This window comes from Podarcis erhardii, assembly GCF_964252035.2.
Source record: "Podarcis erhardii genome assembly, chromosome: 18".
NCBI lineage: Eukaryota > Metazoa > Chordata > Lepidosauria > Squamata > Lacertidae > Podarcis > Podarcis erhardii.
In genome coordinates this window covers 9125128-9138267 of record NC_138516.1, presented here as the reverse complement: position 1 = coordinate 9138267, position 13140 = coordinate 9125128, and the positions used below count along the sequence as shown (strand labels likewise).

At 46.8% G+C, this 13140-nt stretch overlaps 1 protein-coding gene across 1 annotated transcript; it reads right to left on the bottom strand.

Moving 5' to 3' along the window:
- Positions 1-4697: 4697 nt before the first annotated feature.
- On the bottom strand, positions 4698-9740 carry UBA52 (ubiquitin A-52 residue ribosomal protein fusion product 1). The gene is made up of 5 exons (XM_081846499.1): positions 9597-9740; positions 7784-7906; positions 6044-6130; positions 5046-5148; positions 4698-4954 (listed from the first exon to the last, which is right to left on the bottom strand). Exons 2-5 carry the CDS (start codon positions 7884-7886, stop codon positions 4861-4863), a joined length of 387 nt encoding a protein of 128 aa, XP_081702625.1. The 5' UTR covers positions 7887-7906; positions 9597-9740; the 3' UTR covers positions 4698-4860.
- Positions 9741-13140: the final 3400 nt, after the last annotated feature.

The window sequence follows — 13140 nt, the reverse complement described above, 5'->3', positions numbered from 1 at the left end:
AAACCGGCCCTCCGGTGCCACGCGGTGGCCTCTGGGAGTCGTAGTCCGCGAAGAGGCTCCCCTCATAGGGCGTCAAGGGAGGCCGGACTGCAACTCCCGTCGGCCACCGCGGCCGGTCGCCCAACACCGCCCTTCGCTCTTTTCTCAGGTTCCCCGCGGTGGCCTCTGGGAGTCGTAGTCCGCGAGGAGGCTCCCCTCATAGGCCGTCGCGGTAGGCGGGACTGCAACTCCCGTCGGCCACCGCGGCCGGTCGCCCAACACCGCCCTTCGCTCTTTTCCCCGCCCTCCGCTTCCGCGCGGTGGCCCCTGGGACTCGTAGTCCTCGAGGAGGCTCCCCTCATAGGCCGTCGCGGGAGGCCGGACTGCAACTCCCGTCGGCCACCGCGGCCGGTCACGAGATGGCCATCCGCTTGCGGGCGCCTAGGGAGAGAGAGAGGGGGAGGGAAGAGAAGAACATAGACTTTTCTTGTAGACTCGCACGCGGGGACGGACTTCCGGGATTCGTTTGGGAAGGAAGAAGAAGCTTCACGCGGCCAGCAGGGCCAAGACTTCAGCCCAAAACAATTGTTGTTGTTTAGTGGTGTCCGCCTCTTGGTGCCCCCCTGGACCAGAGCACGCCAGGCCCTCCTGTCTTCCACTGCCTCCCCCAGTTTGGTCTAACTCATGTTTGTAGCTTCAAGAACACTGTCCCACCATCTCGTCCTCCGTCGAGGTGTAGAGGATGAGACCCCCAAGGGTCATCCATCCTGACCCCCTGCAATGCAGGATTTTTTTTTTCCCACGCCATGTGGGACTCAAACCCGAAACCCTGAGATTCAGAGTCCCAGGCTCTGCCGACTGAGCTACCCATGCTGGAGGAGGAAGGCAGGAGTTGGGGTTTCAGTGCGCAGGGAGGCGATTACGTTTATGTTGTTGTTGTTTAGTTGTTTCGTCGTGTCCGCCTCTTGGTGACCCCCTGGACCAGAGCATGCCAGGCACTCCTGTCTTCCACTGCCTCCCCCAGTTTGGTCCAACTCATCTTGGCCTCTTCAAGAACACTGTCCCACCATCTTGTCCTCTGTCCTCCCCTTCTCCTTGTGCCCTCCATCTTTCCCAACATCAGGGTCTTTTCCAGGGAGTCTTCTCTTCTCAGGAGGTGGCCAAAGTCTTGGAGCCTCAGCTTCAGGATCTGTCCTTCCAGTGAGGACTCAGGGCTGATTTCCTTCAGAATGGAGAGGTTGGATCTTCTTGCAGTCCATGGGACTCTCAAGCTAGTTCAAGCTCTGGTTTTCCCAGGAGTGATGTGTGGAAGTGAGAGCTGGACCATCAAGAAGGCTGATCGCCGAAGAATGGATGCTTTTGAATTCTGGTGCTGGAGGAGAGTCTTGAGAGTCCCATGGACTGCAAGAAGATGACAGCCGTTTAAGTGGAAAGTTCTGGATAATGTAACCGAGCGAGGTTTGGACAGGGGGCGGGGGGGGGGTGTTGTTTGTAAAGAGGAGGGGCGCGGGCTCACCCGATTCGCACTCGACTCTCGTTGCGTTCAGCTCAGCCGTGGCGTCCACAAAATGACAGATGGAAAACAGCCGGCAGCCCCGGTAGCACACGCTGAGGACAGCATCCTGGAAAAAAATATTTTTGTGGGGGAGGGAAGAGTGGAGAGAGAAATTAAAGGATTGTGCGTGTCCCCCACAATGACAACATCTTAAAAAGCAGAGACATCACCTTGCCAACAAAGGTCCGTATAGTTCAAGCTCTGGTTTCCCCAGTAGTGATGTATGGAAGTGAGAGCTGGACCATCAAGAAGGCTGATCGCCGAAGAATGGATGCTTTTGAATTGTGGTGCTGGAGGAGACTCTTGAGAGTCCCATGGACTGCAAGAAGATCAAACCTCTCCATTCTGAAGGAAATCAGCCCTGAGTGCTCACTGGAAGGACAGATCCTGAAGCTGAGGCTCCAAGACTTTGGCCACCTCCCAATCGGCCTTTCCTTCCCCAGTATGGCTTAACCCCCCAATAAACCAAATTTCTTCCTGCAAGCAAAATTGGGACCCACCTAAATGCAAACTCCTATGAATATCTTCTCCTTATTCTCCCTGCAAAGCTTGAAGGCACAGGATTATAAAGACATTAGGAGGTACATTTAGGAGTAATAAAAGCAGGATTCTGAAGGCCCTCCGAACCTCCTAAAACAGGCAGCCCAACCTCGGCCTCCAGATGTTTTGGGACTACAACTCCTATCATCTCTGACCACTGGTCCTGTTAGCTAGGGATGATGGGAGTTGTAGTCACAAAACATTTGGAGGGCCAAGGTTGGGGGTGCCTATCCTAAAACACTCTTAATTCTGGCAAAACACACTTGCAATATTTAAAGAGCAAGGAAGGATGAAGGCATGATCTGTTCATGAAAAAGTCAGAGACAAGGGGAATTATTCAGTTAATGTGAGATCTAGCGGACAAGTTTCAAAAATCGAGTTCCTAGAGCGTTTCCGATATACAAGTTGCAGATTCGATTGATTTGATGTTTGATTTCCCTAGTGGTAAACCGGTTTCACAGAACTGGCGTTTGTGTGTACTGCTAATCTGGATCTTTTGCCTTCATGTCATGGTGAAACCTGTAAGAAAGCGTATTTTCTTTCTCTTTTTAAAACTAGCTGAGTTTGCTAAGTGAGTATCCCAAATACCAAGGCTGCGCCCTCAAACAGCTGCAAGCACCCACACAGAAAGTCCCTTCCATTTCCACAGCGAATGCAGAATATAACTTTGCCCTCAAATCAGCGAGTGGCTGAATTTGGGGGGGGGGGGTGAAACATCTCCCAAATTGGACCGTCTTGGTGGGCCACAGGTTCCCCTATCCCTGGTTCAGACAATTAAAAAACAGCGTTCACGCATGCCTGCAACTCTCAGGAATAAACACAGGTGTTTTGATTTCTGGGAATGGAGTTGAGAGATGACCTAATCTGGGGAGAAAACAGCAAAGACCCGATGAAGAGAGCACAGCAGAGGTTATATTTTCTGAGAATCCTCCAAAAAAACAATCTCTCAAAGGACCTGTTGATGGCATTTTACCATTGTACTGTGGAGAGTGTATTAACTTATGGTCTGTGTGTGTGGTTTGGGAGCTGCACGGCCAGGGGGGAAAAAACAATGCTATCCAGGGTTGTAAAGACTGCAGAGAGAATAATTGGGTGCACTCTTCCCACCTTGGATCAAATCTACGCTTCCAGGTGCCAGAAGAAAGCGGCAGAGATAGCGCAGGATAGTACGCACCCCGGAAATGATTTCTTTCAGCTTCTGCCTTCTGGAAGAAGGTCCAGGGTTATAAAGGCCAGGACTAGCTGCCTGAGAAACAGTTTCTACGCAAAAGCAATTCTGGTTCTAAACGCAGTGTAAGGAGTCTGGGACGCGGGTGGTGCTGTGGGTTAAACCACAGAGCCTAGGGCTTGCTGATCAGAAGGTCGGCGGTTTGAATCCCCAGAATGATGGGGTGAGCTCCCATTGCTCGGTCCGTGCTCCTGCCAACCTAGCAGTTCGAAAGCACATCAAAGTGCAAGTAGATATATAGGTCCTGCTTTGGTGGGAAGGTAAACGGCGTTTCCGTGCGCTGCTCTGGTTTTCCAGAAGCGGCTTAGTCCTGCTGGCCACATGACCCGGAAGCTGTACGCCGGCTCCCTCGGCCAGTAAAGCGAGATGAGCGCTGCAACCCCAGAATCGGTCACAGCTGGACCTAATGGTCAGGGGTCCCTTTACCTTTACTTAAGGAGTCTCTATGGGAGTAACCCGCACCCTCTATGGGACGCGGGTGGCTCTGTGAGTAAAACCTCAGTGCCTAGGACTTGCCGATCGTATGGTCGGCAGTTCGAATCCCCGCAATGACGGGGTGAGCTCCCGTCTTTCGGTCCCAGCTCCTGCCCACCTAGCAGTTCGAAAGCACCCCTAAGTGCAAGTAGATAAATAGGAACCGCTTTATAGCGGGAAGGTAAATGGCGTTTCCGTGTGCTGCGCTGGTGGTGGCTCGCCAGAGCAGCTTCGTCACGCTGGCCACGTGACCCAGAAGTATCTGCGGACAGCGCTGGCTCCCGGCCTCTTAAGTGAGATGAGCGCCCAACCCTAGAGTCGGACACAACTGGCCCGTACGGGCAGGGGTACCTTTACCTTTATGGGAGTATATTGCATTTAAAAATATGGTATCAGAGTTTTCGGGGGCTAACCAGGCTGGGATAGCAGGCTTGTTGGTTTCTGAATGCCTGATGTAGATTTTTCAACTTCAGTGGTGCCCCGCAAGACAAACGCCTCGCAAGACGGAAAACCCGCTAGACGAAAGAGTTTTCCGTTTTGGAGGCGCTTCGCTAAACGAATTTCTCTATGGGGTTGCTTCGCAAGACGAAAAAATATTGCGAGTTCCCGCGGGGGTTTTTTTGCCCTTTCCCTAAGCGCTAAGCCGCTTAACAGCTGATCCGCTGATAAGCCACTTCTCAGCTGATCGCTAAAAGCCGCTAGACCACTAATAGCGCTAATCCGCTAAGCCGTCAATGGGCTTGCTTCGCAAGATGAAAAAACCGCTAGACGAAGAGAATCGCGGAACGGATTCTTCTCGTCTTGCGAGGCACCACTGTTCATTGTTCTGTATGGGACAATGACAACAAAGACTATCATATCGGCAGAGGATCTGGGCTCGGCAACTGGCCCAAGCAAACCATTTAAGAGACAGACACACTCTTTGCTTGGTGCAATGGAAGTTTTATTCTAACAGGCAAGAACCAAATGCCCAGAATGAACAGGTGTTAGCACATTTCGGCAGAGTAGCGCGATACCCAGATTTTGGGAGGGACGCTGGGGGAGAAGAGACGCCCCGCCGTGTGCTCTGTCTCTCTCACTATGTCTACTTGACCTTCTTCTTCGGGCGAAGGTTGTTGGTGTGCCCGCACTTTTTCTTGCGGCAGTTGACGGCCCGGGGGTGCAGGCGGGCGTAACACCTGGAAGGGGAACAGTGCAGAAACAGTGAGGCTCCGGATCAGAGGATAAGGATCCGTCCCGGCAAGCAAGCCACCCACCCAGACAACTTACTTGCGGCAAATCATTTTGTCGCAGTTGTATTTCTGGGCCAGCTGGCGAAGAGAGGGCTCGATGATCCCACCACGGAGACGAAGAACCAGGTGGAGAGTGGACTCTGAGCAGGCGAAGGGGGAAAAGCAAGATTAGCAGGTCCTAAACTGGTGTTTCGGGGTGGTTTTTTGGGGGGTGGGGGGGACTGGGAGCAGCCAGCCTGGAAATCCAGCTTCACGGGGACTCCAGGAATTCTAAATCAGAGTTGCCAGTTATGGGGGACACAAGGAATTAGGCAGAAAGGAGCAGAATGAGACACAAGACGACGGAAGTAAAAAAGAAAATGAGATCACACATGGGTGAAGGGGAAGGGGGGGGCATAGGGGAATTTGAAGTATTATTTATAATCTAAAAGCTTCAATATAAAATTACTAACTGTGTTGTATTTGTATACAGAAAAGAGAAGTTTAGAGTAATTAGGTATATTTTAACTGCGTTAATTGGGACGCAGGTGGCGCTGTGGGTTAAACCACAGAGCCTAGGACTTGCCGATCAGAAGGTCAGCGGTTCGAATCCCCGCAATGACGGGGTGAGCTCCTGTTGCTTGGTCCCTGCTCCTGCCAACCTAGCAGTTCAAAAGCACGTCAAAGTAGATAAATAGGTACCGCTCTGGCGGGAAGGTAAACGGCGTTTCCGTGCGCTGCTCTGGTTCTCCAGAAGCGGCTTAGTCCTGCTGGCCACATGACCCGGAAGTTGTATGCCGGCTCCCTCGGCCAATAAAGCGAGATGAGCGCCACAACCCCAGAGTCAGCCACGACTGGACCTAATGGTCAGGGGTCCCTTTACCTTTAATTTAGTTAATTATGTAATAGGTTTATGTTAGAAAATGAATATGGATGTTGAATTTGATGTTTGTAATTTTTCATTTTTGGAAATAAAAAAATAATAATAAAAAGAGACTGCCGTCTTGTGTGGCAGAAGGGGGCCAGGGTGGGGTATTCTCCACCCCAGAAGCATACCTTTCTGGATATTGTAGTCGGAGAGCGTGCGGCCGTCTTCCAGCTGCTTCCCTGCGAAGATCAGACGCTGCTGATCAGGAGGGATACCTGCAAAAGGAGATGTTATGAAAATCCCGCCCGCGGGAACGTAGGAGAGCCCTGTGCAGTCAGACCCACCGGCCCAGGATTGGCTACACTGGCTGGCAGAGACTCCCTGAGGAGTTTCAGGCTCTTCCTCTATATCGACAAAGCGAGATTGTAGTCCTCATGGTTATGAAGATGCAACACAGTACAGGAATATATTCCTGTGCGCTATCAGTCTTTTACCAGCGCTTTCTTATTTTAACCCGTGTGGCACTGTCCTCATTCTGCATGCCTACTTTATAGTTTAGTTTATCGTTTTTTAAAATTCTTGCCTGCTGTTGTAATTGTACACTCTCTCTCACAAACACACTTTTTAAACTTTACTATACCTAGGTATCTGTATCAGGGTGGCCTTTTTGGCAGCCCTCAGCAACATTCAAAGGGGGAGGGAGATAATAATTATGTTTTTATAATAATAATAATAATATAATTGGTATAATATAATATAATAATTGGTAACTAAGATAATTTTCTGTGTCATGCGTGGTTAACAAAATCACACAGATCTGTTTGTGTATTCAATTCGCTTAGCAACTAAGTATATTAAATCTATCAACTGTGTGTTTAATTACACACAATTAAATATATTAATTATTTGGTACATTAAATACATTGTGAACGCTTTATGATAAGGAAATTTATTCAGTTTCTGGGTCACAGTAGAGTCGTACCTTGAATCCCGAACGCCACAAACCCGGAAGTGAACATTCCAGTTTGCGAACGTTCTTTGCAGCCCGAACCCCGGACGCAGCTTCTGATTGGCTGCAGGGGGCTTCCCTGCAGCCAATCAGGAAGCAGCGCCTTGGTTTCCGAACGTTTTGTAAGTGGAACAGACTTCTGGAACAGATTCCGTTTGACTTCTGAGGTACAACTGTAGTTTTGTGGCCCCAGTTGGTATGAAAAGTTGGGTTTGCCCTGATGTATGCGTGCCGACAAATTATATTAATATATCTGAACTACTCTATAAAGAGGGACACGGGTGGCGCTGTGGGTTAAACCACAGAGCCTAGGACTTCCCGATCAGAAGGTCGGCAGTTCGAATCCCCGCAATGACGAGGTGAGCTCCCATTGCTCAGTCCCAGCTCCTGCCCACCTAGCAGTTCGAAAGCACGTCAAAGTGCAAGTAGATAAATTTGGACCGCTCCGGCGGGAAGGCAAACGGCGTTTCCGTGCGCTGCTCTGGTTCGCCAGAAGCGGCTTAGTCCTGCTGGCCACATGACCCGGAAGCTGTATGCCGGCTCCCTCGGCCAATAAAGCGGGATGAGAGCCGCAACCCCAGAGTAGGTCACGACTGGACCTAATGGTCAGGGGTCCCTTTACCTTTACTTTATAAAATGCCCCCACCAAAAAAACCAAGCTCTCCTCACTCCATCAGCTCTACTCCTCCTCCCCTAAACTAGCTGGTTATTATGAGACAAGAAGAAGAATTTTAAGAATTGGTGCCTGAGTTCGAATTCTCCCCCTTTGCCCTCCTGTAGCACGTTTTTTCTGCCTATGGGCAGAGACGATCTTGCTTTCAACTGAATCTTTTGCAGGCCCCTCTGCAAGCCCAACGCTCTGAAAAAGCAGCAGTCTCCGGGTGGCTCTGGCACCCCCAACAGAGTCAATCATTCTCACCTTCCTTATCCTGGATTTTCGCCTTGACGTTCTCGATAGTGTCGCTGGGCTCCACCTCAAGGGTGATGGTCTTGCCCGTCAGGGTCTTCACAAAAATCTGCATCCTGGCAGTTGAGCGTCACCTGAAAGGGGGGGGGGATAGATGAAGTGGTTAAACCAAATCAATATCAGGATCGCCACTTCACAGGTGTGAAGAAGTGAAGCAGAGAGGTACTTCCTTAAACACACCTGGTAAATTCAGAGGCACACAAAACACACCGCTTAAGATGGGAACCTATATTTTAAAATCCTGCATTGAATATTACCATGTTATGCCCCCGGCCCAATAATGACACAATCATGGTTGTGAGCAATATTGGGGGAGGGCCTAAACAAAATCAAACTGTTTTAAAGGCTGAGATCCCCTGCTTGCTTACCTAGGAGTAAGCCCCCACTGAACAAATCAAATCCATTACCCTTAGAAGATTTAACCACCAGCCCTTCAAACCCAGCGGGCAGTTCAGATGGCAATGTATAAAAAACCCACAAACAGGAAAGGTTATATATGTGTGTGTGTGTATAAAAACACAGAATTACAAATATAACATAAAACCCAGAAACAGAGAGTTATAGATATATAAATATAACACAAATTATGGACATAACATATAACCCAGAAACTGACAAGGTAATAAATACACACACACACACAAACATATATAGTATATCCTAGTCTGTTTCTGGGTTTTATGTCCTATTCATAATTTATGTTTTATTTTCTCTCTCTCTTTCTTTCCTTCTCTATGTAATAAAACACAAATACAAATTACAAATATAGCCTAAATTACGAACGTGACATCCAACCCAGAAAGGGCCCCAGATACAAAGCCCTCTCAGAGGGGGAGAGAAATGAGATTATCCACAAAGGCACAGGCCGTCTAAAGAGGCTGCCCGACTCGCGAGTAGACAAGAATTCAAAAGCAAATGATAGTTATTATTTTTTTTTAAAAGTAAGTGATAATTTTAAAAAAAGTAATATATATATATATATATATATATATATGATAATTTTTAAAGGGGAAAAAAGTAAATGATAATTTTTTAAGGGGGAAAAAGTAAATGATAATTAAATACAGGAAAGGATGAAAACGCCTCCCGCCTACCCCTCCCGAAATGAAAGGGGGACCCAGGCGTCCGAGGCGAGGTAAATGATAAAAAGTAAATGATATATATATTTTAAAAGTAAATAATTTTTTAGGGGGGGGGAAGCAACTGATAATATATTTTTTAAGTAACTGATAGTTAAAAAGAAAAAAAAGTAATATATATATATATATATATTTAAAGTAAATGATAATTTTTTAGGGGGGGGAAGTAAATATTTTTTTTTTAAGTAAATGATAATTAAATCCAGGAAAGGACGAAAGCGCCTCCTGCCTCCCCCTCCCGAAATGAAAGGGGGACCCAGGCGTCCGAGGCGAGGTAAATGATAATTTTTAGGGGGGGGGGAAGTAAATGATAATATATATTTTTAAGTAAATGATAGTTAAAAAGAAAAAAAAGTAAATTATATATATATATATATATATATATATGCTTTCGTAGATTTTCACGGGTATATATATATATTTAAAGAAAATGATAAATTTTTAGGGGGGGGAAGTAAATAATTTTTTTTTTAAGTAAATAATTTTTTTTTAAGTAAATAATTTATTTTTTTTTTAATTAAATGATAATTAAATCCAGGAAAGGAGGCAGGCGCCTCCGGCCTCCCCCTCCCGCAATGCGAGGGGCGAGAGGGACCCAGGCGTCCGAGGCGCGGCCCCCCACCCACCTCCACGCGGCCCTCCTGCTGCACCTCCGGCCTCGCCGAGCGGAAAGAGAGAGAGAGGAAGAGCCCAGGCCGGAAGCGGAAGCCGAGCGCCCACGGCCCACTTCCGGCGCCGGCGCCTCTTCCGTCTCCTTCTGCGCCTCCTCCCTCGCTCTCTCGCTAAGCCACGCCCACCTCCGGCCTGGCGTCACAGACGTCGCCCCGCCCACGGATCCCAGCGACGCCGCGCGCAGCACGCACGCATGTACGCATGCGCCCCCCCTCTCTTCTCCCCCCCCCTGGGACCGCAGAGCTATGAAAAGTGAAGAGTGGAGGTATGGTGGGAAGCTTCCGGGTTCAACTTGCATCTTTATATATATATATTGCATCTTTATATATTGCATCTTTATATATATATATTGCATCTTTATATATATATGCATCTTTATATATATATATAAAATATTTATATATATATTATATATATATATTGCATCTTTATATATTGCATCTTTATATATATATATTGCATCTTTATATATATATTGCATCTTTATATATATATATTGCATCTTTATATATATTGCATTTATATATATTGCATCTTTATATATATTGCATCTTTATATATATATATTGCATCTTTATATATATATTGCATCTTTATATATATATATTGCATCTTTATATATATTGCATTTATATATATTGCATTTATATATATTGCATCTTTATATATATTGCATCTTTATATATATATATTGCATCTTTATATATATATATATATATTTTCTGGAAACGCCCTTGCCCCAAAGCAGCACGCATTTAATTGCTATTTTTAATTTAATTTTTATTAATTGCATTTAGATACCACCCTATATCCGCGATTCCTCCTCTTCTTCTTCCTATTATTATTATTATTATTAGCTGTTATATATCCGCAGTCGACATTATTATTACTATTATTTGCATTTGCATTTGCATACTGCCCTATACCCGCAGTATATTTTTAATTTGATTTTTATTAATTGCATTTGGATACCACCCTATATCCCCGATTCCTCCTCTTCTTCTTCCTATTATTATTATTAGCTGTTATATATCCGCAGCTCACACTATTATTATTATTATTTGCATTTACATACCGCCCTATACCCGCAGTATATTTTTAATTTAATTTTTATTAATTGCATTTGGATACCACCCTATATCTGCGATTCCTCTTCTTCTTCCTCTTCTTCCTATTGTTATTATTAGCTGTTATATACAGCCCTATACCCGCAGTTCACATTATTATTATTATTATTATTATTATTATTATTATTACTGTTATTATTATTACTGTTATTATTGTTATTAATTGCATTTATATACCTCCCTATACCTGCAGTTCCCGGGGAACTTTGATGAGTTTGCGGGGTATCAGTACTGCCAATAAATCAACCTTGTTGAACAAGTTGCTCATCTTCTACCAAGGGAATTAGCTTGGGAGCATCGTAAGAGGGTCGTGGCCACTGGTCCCATCACCTCCTGGCAAATAGAAGGGGGAGAAATGGAGGCAGTGAGAGATTTTACTTTCTTGGGCTCCATGATCACTGCAGATGGTGACAGCAGCCACGAAATTAAAAGATGCCTGCTTCTTGGGAGAAAAGTGATGACAAACCTAGACAGCATCTTAAAAAGCAGAGACATCACCTTGCCAACAAAGGTCCGTATAGTCAAAGCTCTGGTTTTCCCAGTAGTGATGTATGGAAGTGAGAGCTGGACCGTAAAGAAGGCTGATGGCCGAAGAATGGATGCTTTGGAATTGTGGTGCTGGAGGAGACTCTTGAGAGTCCCATGGACTGCAAGAAGATCAAGCCTCTCCATTCAGAAGGAAATCAGCCCTGAGTGCTCACTGGAAGGACAGATCCTGAAACTGAGGCTCCAAGACTTTGGCCACCTCAGGAGAAGAGAAGACTCGCTGGAAAAGCCCCTGATGTTGGGAAAGATGGAGAGCACAAGGAGAAGGGGACAACAGAGGACGAGATGGTGGGACAGTGTTCTTGAAGCTCCTAGCATGAGTTTGACCAAACTGGGGGAGGCAGTGGAAGACAGGAGTGCCTGGCGTGCTCTGGTCCAGGGGGTCACGAAGAGGCGGACACCACTAAACGACTAAACAACAACAACAAATACCTGCAGTTCACATTATTATTATTATTATTATTATTATTATTATTATTATTATTATTTATATACTCCCCTATACTGCAATTCTTCTTCTTCTTCTTAGCATTTATATACTGCCCCATACCTGCAGCATATCAACACAAAAAAACAGTGACAATTTGTTGTGGACAAAGGACAGCTGGACATATAAAGGGCCCCATTACCTTCAGGAGGTTAGGACCTCATTAAACCTAAACCCGGTGCCGTCATCACCCATCTCTTCGAATCATAGAGGTGTAGAGGATGAGACCCCCAAGGGCCATCCATCCTGACCCCCTGCAATGCAGGATTTCCCCCCCCCCCCCACGCCATGTGGGACTCAAACCCGAAACCCTGAGATTCAGAGTCCCAGGCTCTGCCGACTGAGCTACCCATGCTGGAGGAGGAAGGCAGGAGTTGGGGTTTCAGTGCGCAGGGAGGCGATTATGTTTATGTTGTTGTTGTTTAGTCGTTTCGTCGTGTCCGCCTCTTCATGACCCCCTGGACCAGAGCACGCCAGGCCCTCCTGTCTTCCACTGCCTCCCCCAGTTTGGTCCAACTCAATGGCGTAGCGTGGGTTGTCAGCACCCGGGGCAAGGCAAGTAATTTACGCCCCCTAACCCATGGATTTGCGCACCCTAACCCCCAGACGTTGCGCCCGGAGCGGCCGGCCCCCCCTGCACCCCCCACGCTAAGCCGCTGGTCCAACACATGTTTGTGGCTTCGAGAACACTGTCCCACCATCTCGCCATCTGCTGTCCCCTTCTCCTTGTGCCCTCCATCTTTCCCAACATCAGGGTCTTTTCCAGGGAGTCTTCTCTTCTCTTGAGGTGGCCAAAGTCTTGGAGCCTCAGCTTCAGGATCTGTCCTTCCAGGGAGCACTCAGGGCTGATTTCCTTCCGAACGGAGAGGTTTGATCTTCTTGCAGTCCATGGGACTCTCAAGAGTCTCCTCCAGCACCAGAATTCAAAAGCATCCATTCTTCGGCAATCAGCCTTCTTGATGGTCCAGCTCTCACTTCCATACATCACTACTGGGAAAACCAGAGCTTTAACTATAGAGACCTTTGTTGGCAAGGTGATGTCTCTGCTTTTTAAGATACTGTCTGGGTTTGTCATTGCTTTTCTTCCCAAGAAGCAGGCGTCTTTTAATTTCGTGGCTGCTGTCCCCATCTGCAGTGATCATGGAGCCCAAGAAAGTAAAATCTCTCATTGCCTCCATTTCTTCCCCTTCTATTTGCCAGGAGGTGATGGGACCAGTGGCCATGATCTTCGTTTTTTTGATGTTGAGCTTCAGACCATATTTTGCGCTCTCCTCTTTCACCCTCATTAAGAGGTTCTTTAATTCCTCCTCACTTTCTGCCATCAAGGTTGTGTCATCT

Excerpts from the sequence above, each read along its gene's own strand:
- UBA52 (XM_081846499.1), bottom strand. The coding sequence starts at position 7,886 with ATGCAGATTTTTGTGAAGACCCTGACGGGCAAGACCATCACCCTTGAG. Across the intron at positions 6,131-7,783 it reads GAAAATCCAGGATAAGGAAG|GTATCCCTCCTGATCAGCAG; the intron begins GTGAGAATGATT and ends CTCCTTTTGCAG. Across the intron at positions 5,149-6,043 it reads CGACTACAATATCCAGAAAG|AGTCCACTCTCCACCTGGTT; the intron begins GTATGCTTCTGG and ends TCGCCTGCTCAG.